The sequence below is a fragment of the Gymnoscopelus braueri genome (genome assembly GCF_963280865.1).
Source record: "Gymnoscopelus braueri genome assembly, chromosome: 12".
Classification (NCBI taxonomy): domain Eukaryota; kingdom Metazoa; phylum Chordata; class Actinopteri; order Myctophiformes; family Myctophidae; genus Gymnoscopelus; species Gymnoscopelus braueri.
The window spans coordinates 40,984,775-40,995,586 of NC_137614.1; the positions used below are offsets into that span (position 1 = coordinate 40,984,775).

At 43.7% G+C, this 10,812-nt stretch overlaps 2 protein-coding genes across 2 annotated transcripts; both read left to right on the forward strand.

Annotated features, from left to right (window-relative positions):
• Positions 1-1,416: 1,416 nt before the first annotated feature.
• LOC308096949 (fructose-bisphosphate aldolase B-like) lies at positions 1,417-2,511 on the forward strand (the record flags this gene model as incomplete). Its single annotated transcript, XM_080444475.1, has 1 exon — positions 1,417-2,511. One exon carries the CDS (start codon positions 1,417-1,419, stop codon positions 2,509-2,511), a length of 1,095 nt encoding a protein of 364 aa, XP_080300601.1.
• Positions 2,512-3,515: 1,004 nt separating this feature from the next.
• LOC308096572 (mitochondrial nicotinamide adenine dinucleotide transporter SLC25A51-like) lies at positions 3,516-4,340 on the forward strand (the record flags this gene model as incomplete). Its single annotated transcript, XM_080443989.1, has 1 exon — positions 3,516-4,340. One exon carries the CDS (start codon positions 3,516-3,518, stop codon positions 4,338-4,340), a length of 825 nt encoding a protein of 274 aa, XP_080300115.1.
• Between the last annotated feature and the right edge of the window lie 6,472 nt (positions 4,341-10,812).

The following is a 10,812-nucleotide window of genomic DNA, read 5'->3' on the forward strand; positions in this document are numbered from 1 at the left end:
CCTACAGTTTAAACCAGCCATTCGAAAAGAGCTGATCTACAAGCTTACAACGCGTTGAGAGCCACAATATTATCACCACAATATTATGAATTGACCCTTTTTGAATGCAGCTTTTCTTTAAACCCAATGTATTATGAAATTAGCCTTTCTTAGTCCATTTTATCAAATTGTACCCTCTATCCAATAGAAAATACTTCCTTATTAAAGGATATTTCACTTCAAAAAACGTTCCGTCATTTTATCGTCTACTCAGGCTTTTGGGAGCAGCCCAGACAGTTTTTAAGGTGCTCGATTCAGTATTTAGATATTTGATATTCATTTTACCAGACACGCCCCCTTCCTATACAAACCCATTGTATCTTCAAACTCCATTTTAACCATGTTAGATTCATCGGAAACACCGATGTGACCCAATACAACCGCACTACAACACACCACTGGTTTAATGTGACCCAATACAACAGCACTACAACACAAAGTACTGGCCTGGTACTGCAACACTAAACTTGGCTATGGGACATTTTGGACTGCTCCACTCCTTGTTGTCTCTGTCCAAAGGCGACTTTTAGATGTTTGTCATTACGCACAGAAGATTTATACATAATTAAAAAAATCACAACCCATTTTCCTCAACATATGGTGCTTAATTTAAGACACCCACCCCTCACATAAAATGGTCTCACCCAGAGCCTTCCAGTGATCTCATTTACATTTCCACTTTTACATAAAGACACTTCATTTTTACACTTTTAACTATAAACTTTTAAAAGGACACAATTAACTATTAGACTTTAAAAAGACACACTTAACTATTTAAGATAGACTTACCCTGGTGTCTTTCAGTCCACTTCTAATTTGTAAGATTTGTCTCTTTGGACAGTACGCCAAATCACTCAATAACAATAACACAAACAGCTTAAAATGATACATAAAAAGTATTCTCCTAATGCGTTGTGACGCAACTCATTGGGAGCTTGTAGATCCACTATTTTTGCAATTTTTGTGTGTGTGTATGTGGGGGGAGAGGTTTGAAAATTGGTGCGCATATAATGACATGTCTGAAAAAGGGATGCCAGGTTGATGGTTAATAAATGGAGCTAGGCATGATGCACCAACTTGGGAGAGTTTGGGGATCGCCATATTTGGGCAAAAGATGACACGTGTTTCACCCAATCAAAGAAGCCATGCAGTACCTGTTGTCAGCAGGCATTAGGTACTAAGACATTGATACCTGTTGTCAGAGTACTTAGACCAGTCCTCATTATCAGACTATGACATACTGTACATAATATGATGTCATATTGATGACGCATCAACTTGGCAAAATGTGGGGTTATCCCAAATTTCTCAACCAGTTCTTTAAGGGCTGTTTGTCTGATCTTCTAGATCCAAGCTGAATATTCTATTACTATCAAGATGACTCATCTGTTCCCATCACTCTCTCGAGAGCAGAAGAAGGAGCTTTCTGACATCGCTCAGAGGATTGTGGCTCCAGGAAAGGGCATCCTGGCAGCAGATGAATCCACAGGCACCATGGAGAAGCGCCTGAAGAAGATCAATGTGGAGAACAATGAGGAGAACCGTCGCTATTTCCGTGATCTCCTCTTCACCGCTGACTCCTCCATCTCCGAAAATGTGGGTGGGGTCATCTTCTTCCACGAGACCCTCTACCAGAAGTCAGACAGTGGCGTGCTCTTCCCCGAGGTCATCAAGGGGAAAGGCATCGTTGTTGGCATTAAGGTGGACAAAGGTACAGCTAGTCTGAATGGAACAGATGATGAAACCACCACACAAGGTCTTGACGGCCTCTCTGAGCGCTGTGCTCAGTACAAGAAAGACGGTTGTGACTTTGCCAAGTGGAGGTGTGTTCTCAAGATCTCAGATGGATGCCCATCAGCGCTCGCCATTGCAGAAAATGCAAACGTCCTGGCCAGATATGCCAGCATCTGCCAACAGAATGGCCTGGTGCCCATCGTGGAGCCAGAGATCCTGCCTGACGGAGATCATGACCTGCAGCGTTGTCAACACGTCACCGAGAAGGTTCTGGCTGCAGTGTACAAGGCTCTGTCTGACCACCACGTCCACCTGGAGGGAACGCTGCTGAAGCCCAACATGGTGACGGCTGGACACTCCCGCGCCAAGAAGTACAGCCCTCAGGAGGTCGCCATGGCAACCGTCACTGCCCTGAGGCGCACCGTTCCCGCTGCGGTGCCTGGCATCTGCTTCCTCTCCGGAGGACAGAGTGAGGAGGAGGCCTCTCTCAATCTGAACGCCATCAACCAAGTTCCTCTCCACCGCCCCTGGAAACTGACCTTCTCTTTTGGCCGTGCACTCCAGGCCTCTGCCCTCGCTGCCTGGCAAGGCGCACCTGCCAACAAGGAGGTTGCACAGAAGGCTTTCAGCAGCAGAGTTAAGATCAATGGCCTGGCCTCCACGGGGAACTACAACCCTACTGGCACAGTGGACCAATCCTCCATGCAGTCCCTCTACGCAGCCAGCTATTTCTATTAAATACTGTGAATGTTAAAGAGGTGGTGCCATAGTTTTGCACTTTTTCTGTTTTTCATGTGTCTATGAGGTTGATAGAACTTCATTAAGCCCCCTGGTGGTGTTTTTATGGTGTTTTATGTCTTCTCTGACTATTTTGAGTTTCTACCTGGAGGCTGAAACCTTGAGGGTCAAACGTGCCAATAGAAAAACAGCCCTTTAGTGACATAGTAAAAATATACCCTCCCCCTCATTATCATAACACAACAGGTGTGGGCATGAGGAGGAGGAGGGACTAGGACAGGTGGGTGGTGCTAAGGTGGTGGAGGAGGTGCTAAAGTGAGAACCAGGTATACTTAATGAACTGGAGGCGTGTCCACATAAAAACATAATTTTAACAATTTCTGTACACTTTTTTGAAAAAAAAACGATCCTAGTATAACCATAATACCTGATGATTATGTTTTAGGGGGGGGGAAAAAAACACTGAAAATCACGGCACCCAGTCTTTAAAGCAAAAATGAGAAAATATGGACCAAATAAATTATGAATAGACTTCACTTGCCCATATATGGATCCATATATGGGCAAGTGATTCCACCAATCAGCTTTGGGAGAGTTCATATGTGCATAAAAGGAGCATGCAGGGATTCCTGGGAGAGTTTTGGTATCCCCATATGGGCAAGTGTTTCAACCAATCAGCTTAAGAGAGTTAAGGGATCTCCATATATGGGCATACAAAGCAGTCAGACACACATACTGTGTCACACTTCATCACACTTGCAAGTAGTGCAAATGTGATTATTATTATTGTGCATTAAGTCCCATTTGACTTGAGAGCTTTGATCATCATCATTAGCATAAACAATTACAAAAAGCTATCTAACAGTTTTCCCAAGCATCTCCAAAATTCCCCCCTCTCCCTCAGAGTCAGAGTCAAGTTCCTGTTAAATGCTGCAGTACGTGCACCAGTGATGCTGGAGGCTTAGGCTGTAGCGTTTCGATCCTCCCATATAGCTGTCACCACCATGGACCCTGGGAAGCACTATATCTGCGGCTCCACCGCATGTCTCATCAACATTGTGGTGACCTTCCCCATCCACAAGGTGCTGTTTCGCCAGCAGCTTCACGGCGTGCTGGCGAAAGAGGCTGTGCAGCAGCTGCAAAAAGAAGGGCTGAGGAACCTGTACCGAGGCCTGCTTCCTCCACTGCTCCAGAAAAGCAGCAGCGGGGCCATCATGTTCGGCGTGTACGAGGACCTCTCCAGGGTGCTGTTGGACCGAGCGGCCGCTAGCGGCGTACCAGAGCTGGCCACGCGGAGTTTTGCTGCAGCGCTGGCAGGAACCGCAGAGGCCACTTTGACCCCATTTGAGCGTGTGCAGACTCTCCTCCAGGACCACCGGCACCATGGCAGCTTCAACAACACATCCCACACATTCCGGACACTTCTGACCGAGCACGGGGTCAACGAGTGCTACCGCGGCTTGGTCCCAGTCCTGCTCCGCAATGGTCCCAGCAACATGCTTTTCTTCGGGCTCCGTGGACCCATAAAAGAGCGGCTCCCAGAGGCCACCAGCCAGATGGGCCACTTGATCAACGACTTTATGTGCGGAGGGACTTTGGGCGCGTCCCTCGGGATCTTGTTCTACCCATTAAACGTGGTGAAGTCGCAGGCACAGGCCCAGGTAGGTGGGGCCTTCCGGCCCTTCGGTGAGGTGCTGATGACGGTGTGGAGAGACAGGGGGGGCAGCGTTGTCAAGCTGTTCCGAGGAGCCCATCTCAACTTTCATCGCTCGCTCCTCTCCTGGGGCATCATCAACGCCACCTATGAGCTTCTACTGAAGATTATATGAGATTAGTTGAACAGAATGGACGTTCTAGAACGTGAGCTTAATGCTGGGGGTTTATATGGCCCCTTTGTTGAGAAGATATGGATGTATGAGTCTGAGTTACCTGATGACATGCAGTACTGTACTGTTACTGTACTGTACTGTACTACATTGTCAACAGTATTTACAGTACTTTAGTACTGTACTGTAGTTAACTATATGGACTGTAGCGTCCTTATTGTAGTTGAATATTCTGTGAAAGTAGGGAACGACTCAGCAGCGTTGTGACCATAGACTGTAAAAATATGGACGAAGGGAACCGTCACGGCCCTAAGGAGAATAATCGAGGAGGTGAAAAAGAACAACCTGACTGTTGTACTGTGCTTCATCAATTTCAGAAACGCATTTGACTCGATCCACAGAGGCACGATGATGAAAATCCTTAAGGCCTACCAACCTACTCCGGGCAATAGAGACCATGTACTACACAGGAACAAGGGTCAAGGTGGTGAAACCCAGATGGCAACAGTGAGGAGTTTGACATCCTGGCTGGGATACTGCACACCCTAGCCCCCTTCCTCTTCATCATAGTTCTGGACTATGTGCTCAGGAAGGCCATCAGTGGAGGAGAGCAGGATCTTGGCTTCACTCTAACACCAAAGAGGTTGAGACGACACCCCAAATAGTCCTGACAGACCAGGACTATGCGGACGACATCAGCCTGCTCTCCGACCACGGAACAAGCACAGGAGCTCCTCAACAGAGTGGAGTCAAAGTGTGCCAAGGTAGGCCTTTGGCTAAATGCCAACATCCACCTCTAACAACAACAAGAGGCTGCTCTGAAGGAAGTCAAGGACTTCAAGTACCTGGGCTCATGGGTCAACTCAACCGAGCAAGATTTTAAAGTGAGGAAGGCACTTGCATGGAGGGCCCTTAACGTCATGGCCAGTGTATGGAACGCCAACCTCCTCCGACGAATTAAACTCAGCTTTATATGCAAGGGAGTCTGTTCTCCTATATGGCAGTGAATGCTGGACCCTGAAACCAACCCTTCAGAAGTCTCTAGAGGATGCTACACCAGAATGTTTTGTGCCGTGCTTAACATCAGCAAGAGTGCACATGTTACCAACAAGAATCTGTATGAGGGAATACCAAGGGTGAGAGCGAGAAAATATCAGCCAGGAGAATGAGACTAGCAGGACACTGCAAAAGACATCAAGAGCTGACAGTCAACAAATTGGTGCTGTAGGAACCAACATACGACATTAACATACGAGGATATACTCAAGAAAGATGCAGGAGCGCAAAGCACCAACTAGCTGGCCAGATGTATGGAGAACCGGGATGACTGGAAGCGATGATGGAGGGCTTGTCTGAGGACGACCTAGAGAGAATCACTAAACAAATATCATGATAATTGAAAAAAATACTTAAAACTAGCAATTGTGAGCTTGTAGATATTTTTGGCAAAGATATTTGGTGTAGAGGGAAAAAGGGAAAAAGGAGGGGACTAAGTATAGTCCAAGTATAGGACCAAGTATAGACTGCTGGGGGTCAGTTTTTTGTGTTTCTTTGTGGTTTTAAGTGGTTTATGAGATATCATCACCCACTACAGGCTCACAAGCTCAAGTCACAAGCTGTGACTGATGATAAGAGTTGAACTGAACGGATAGTTGACAATAGCCTGGAAACCAGACGTATCTGCCGTGCAAAAACAAAGAAAAGCCACCGGCAGATTAGTCTGGCCCCACTCGGTTGTGATTGGATTTCGCTGCCCCCGAGGTTGTGGGCACAAATCAGGGCCCAAATATGCAAATATTTATCCGCCCCTTGGAAATGCAGGTTCCACACAAACATTCCAGACTAATATCTACGCAGTGATATTAGTCTGGCCATGCCAGGCAAGTTGACAACATGAAAAGGCAGCTTAAAGATGCAGTGAGTGATATTTTTTGTTAAAATAAGGCTTAATTACCTCTATATTCTGATAAGTGATCACAAGAAATTTACAGAATTGGAACTGGAACACTACAAAATCTAAGCTGATAAATGGGTGCTCTCTCCTGATTGGATGAAATTGGCAACCCACCTGAATTTTCTTTCTTCTATTTATTAGAGAGCTGCAGAGACAGGAGAGCAATGAACACGGTTTAGCAATGATTAAATATAGAGCATTAATGTTTTCACAAAGACCTTTTGTTTAATCCAAAAAATATCACTTACCCTACCTTAAGTTTACTGTTCTTTTTTAGTTCACCAAAAATAAGCCAATACCCAGTGCCCCAGATTAAAAACAAATTTGCCAACAGCTACCTATAATAGAAAAGGATCGATAGGGGGGTTGATAAGGAATCAGATGGATAATAAAATAATATAAAATAACAATCCCTATCGACGACGTTGTCCCAACATTTCTATGACCGAATTTACACCTCGGTTAGTTGCAAGACAACGTCAACGGACTGTCACCCAGTCCATCGCCACATCCTGCTATCGGCTGAAGTGATGTGGGCAGTCTGGGCACTAAAGATGGTGGACTCAACATTATGTGACTCAGAGGCAAACATTCGGAATGTTCGTCCAGAGAATAGGGATACTAGGTCTCTCGATATCTAGTTAATCTAATCTAATGTCTTTTGTTGAGATTCTGAATTCTTAAATCCCCTGAGTCCTGAGAATCTTTAAACCAATTCAGTGACTTTGATTGGTGCAGGACTGAGCATAGCATAGATCAGAATGTAAATACCATAATTTATTTATTTCACCGCAGATAGTCTACATATTACATTTAAAATCATCCTTAACCCTTAAAGGCATACTAGGTAACGTTTTCAACAAAACTAAAGTTAAATTGTATATCTTTTGTGAGTGGCAAAAGTTTCACAACACCCACTCCATGTATTTCACCCCCGGAAGCCTTTTATTTATATATTTTCTATTGAACGTGGACTGGGGGGACATTCCCGGGGAAATGACGTCATCTGGCCGGAAAACGGAGGTGGAAATGCACTGGTTTCCTGTTTGGCCAGGAACTACCGCAACGGTTTCCTGTTTGGCCAGGAACTATCGCGCTAATAACAAATAGGAACCTCACGCTGATTTTAAGAGAATGTAGGATTGGAAGATCGAAAAAGAACAGAAAAAGAAAGCACAGCTCATGGTAACTAATGCTCCACTGGCTAAGAGAAACGATCCGTAGATAGTATAAAACAATTAAAAGATCGCTTTTTGAAACGCTTCCGGCTTCCGGTGAAAACGAATGGAATTCTGGGTAATCGAGGATTACGGAAATTGTATGCAGTGACGGTAGTGACCAGCAGAGGTTGCTAAAAATCCTTAGTTGTGAATTTGCATTGTACAACTTTAAATTCAATTAATTATTTTGATGGACTAAAATCTTTTTTTATTTGATGGCCTTCCTGCCCTGGCATTTGCCCTAAAAAAAATGAACACCACCAAAGGCCAAGTGGCCTTGCCTCTAAAATGACGAAATTCCAGGCCTGTGTATGAATGACAAATAAAACTAAATTGAATCTTCGATCATTACAGAAGTGTATAACTAGATACATTAGAACACATTTACTTTGATGGTGAACAATGGCACCCCAGTGGGGAACTTCCATGCACCAATACAGCTGTGTGGACTTTCCTAGTGGGCTGGTGGTGTTAGCATGCATGAGAAAAAAACATACAGACTCAACACTGTCTGCCGCCTAAAAAGACCACCCACATTATAAAAGTGAAACTGAGATGACATGTGCAGGATGTGACTGTGATGTCACTGACACCCTCAGCTGTGGAGGCGAGGTAAAGAGAAACAAACCACGGGTTCAGATCTAACCTCTGATACCATGCAACGCAGATAAAATGAAGGTGTGTGACTGATAGTCACAGAGAGACAGAGAAAAATGACATAAGTGACCTTTGTTCCACCCTTTAATGCAGATATTAACCCACAGTCATGTAATCTGACTTGATTTACCAAATGTATCACACTCATGGAACTTCACTGCTTGCGCAATAGTTTAAGAAGGGATTCCCCAACCTTTTCACGATGTGACCCACCTGAGGGGATACTTTTGTACTTTTGTGCAGTAAAATAAGCAATACATTCTCATTACCATGTCAAAAAATAGATCATTAACCTTTCTCTATGTATATTGTTTATCAGTACAGTGTTCCCTTATTCAGTCTTGTCATACTAATGACCAAATGAAACACGTAAGGCATGTCAAGATTGCACATAGGCCTATTTTAATGATATATTTGTTTTTACAATGATTCACAATTACATTTCACATTCAATTTATAAACATAACATTTAATAAAGTGCTGTGGCTATCTGTTGTCACAAATAGTGCATGGAATTACATTTAAAAGAAATGTAACATAGCTTGACTTAGAATTGTGTAAAGCATTTGCCATTTTTGAAATTATGTATCAATTTGTTTTTAACAAATTGATACATTTTCACAAATGTGTCCAATAATAGGGATGCCTGGGTTAATGTGGTTAATTTCTTATTTATTATATGTTATTATCAAACACACCAGACAGTCTACATAACCCAAAAGGAAATGTATGTATTTAATTCAGTCTGACCAGAAGCAAGGATAAATCATATCCCCACCGGCCATAAAAATGTATGACCAGAGGGGGATATCAAAAGCAGAGGCATGGATTCCCTCCCCATCAAATCCAACCCTGGCTGTCATCATTATAGTCAACATTAGTCAGCAGATTTCCTGGATAAAAAAATAAAGCAAGGACCTAGTCTTCAAGGAAACGTGTTCTTTTTGACGTTAGCAGACGTCTGTTCTTATTGGTCAGTATTCAAAGGACTGAAAGAGATATTTGACTCACTTTTGGTTTTAGATCATGGATCATACAGCTTTCATTTTAGCTTCAAATGGTAATTTCAAACAAATGAGTTTCACTTTCATTTTACACTACGCTGATGTCTCTTTCCTAATCTGTTTCAGAATCATCATTGTTCATTCATTCACCAGACGTTTGAGTGAACAGCTGATTGGCGTAGAATTAGAGAGTGGAATTTTTAAAACTTTACCAGAAGTTGGTCGAGTATGACTGTCCTCTTTCTTGGTGCAGTGTGGGCAGGGGTGAGTCCGAGTCGTGGTCATGGTGGGTTTTGTTGGGCCTTTTGGTGGAAGCTCTCTCCTTCCTGAATAGGCTAGTACCCAGTATTCTCATATGAGGACAACCGTCTCGCAAACCACTGGACCGATACGCACCAAATTTCATGTGCATGCTGCCGGTAGACCAAGGAACTAAATATATTTTCCACATGTTTTGAACATTGTGTGAATCATTTTCATATTTTGTGAGTTCATCAATTCACCACTTAACTACTGTAGCAGCACCAAGCAAGAGTTCGACTAGTAGCCTGAACTGCAATTGTAGCTATCTCTCTCTGCTGATGATGTTTCATCAGCAGGGATCATGATGTGGCATTCCACCTCCAATACACATACTGTACATGACAGTGAGAGCTGCACGTGCACAGAGACTGTGACGGTCACGTGATCGTTCTGAAACTCTTGTGGTTCCAGAAGTCTCGCCTGAGTTCAGAGCTCATATACGCAAGACTTGGAACCACAAGGGTTTCATAATAATGTAAAAAAAAAGACGGTGCAGGGACTGTGCAGACTGGGCGTTTTGAGAATTGAGGAAAAACAATAAAAACCGTTATGGGAACAGGACTGTGTACATTATGCAAAATGTAGAACTATAAAGTTCCCAAGGTACATTTCAAGAACATGCTCTAGCACAAGGGTTCCCAAACTTTTCAGGCCACGACCCCCCAAAGTAATAATATTTGAACTGGCGACCCCCCACCCTGACAAGCACTTGGAATTGTAGGCATTAGCCTACATGTAGTTTTGACTCGGCTCCACAGATAAATATTGTGAAAATAGCCGAACTACAAGCCTCGCACTGCGAGGCGTTGTGAGGCCTTATGTAATATTTGACAATTTGGTATTAAAAAGGTCTTAAAAGTCATTAAATTGCCACTTTAGAAATGCGCAGATACCCTGTATACACTGTATGTTGTTTTGTTCATTGTTGAGTGAGAAAACAATGTTGCACATTAAGCTAATCAACTGGGGACCCCCCAAAATATTTTTTGAGGATGACCCTGGGGGTCTCGATCCCCCTAGTTTGGGAACCACTGCTCTAGCATAGGCTTGGTTAGAAGAGATGCTAGGTTGAATGCTGTGACAAAGAGGAAGTAGTGATGGTGCAGTTTTATCCCTGACTGTTCTGAACACAGAGTCAGCTGTTCAGCTTTTTATAGATTTCCAAAGTCACAAGGCTTATAACAACAACCACATGAACCCTAGTGTCCCTAATCTGGGGGCGAACATTCAGCAAAAAAAAAGCAGAGCTGCCAGCTCCAGGTGTCGCAATGTGACGTGCAGGGGTGGACTTAGTAATTACTGCGCTCCAAGCAAGCTCAACATTGAAAAGAACTCCA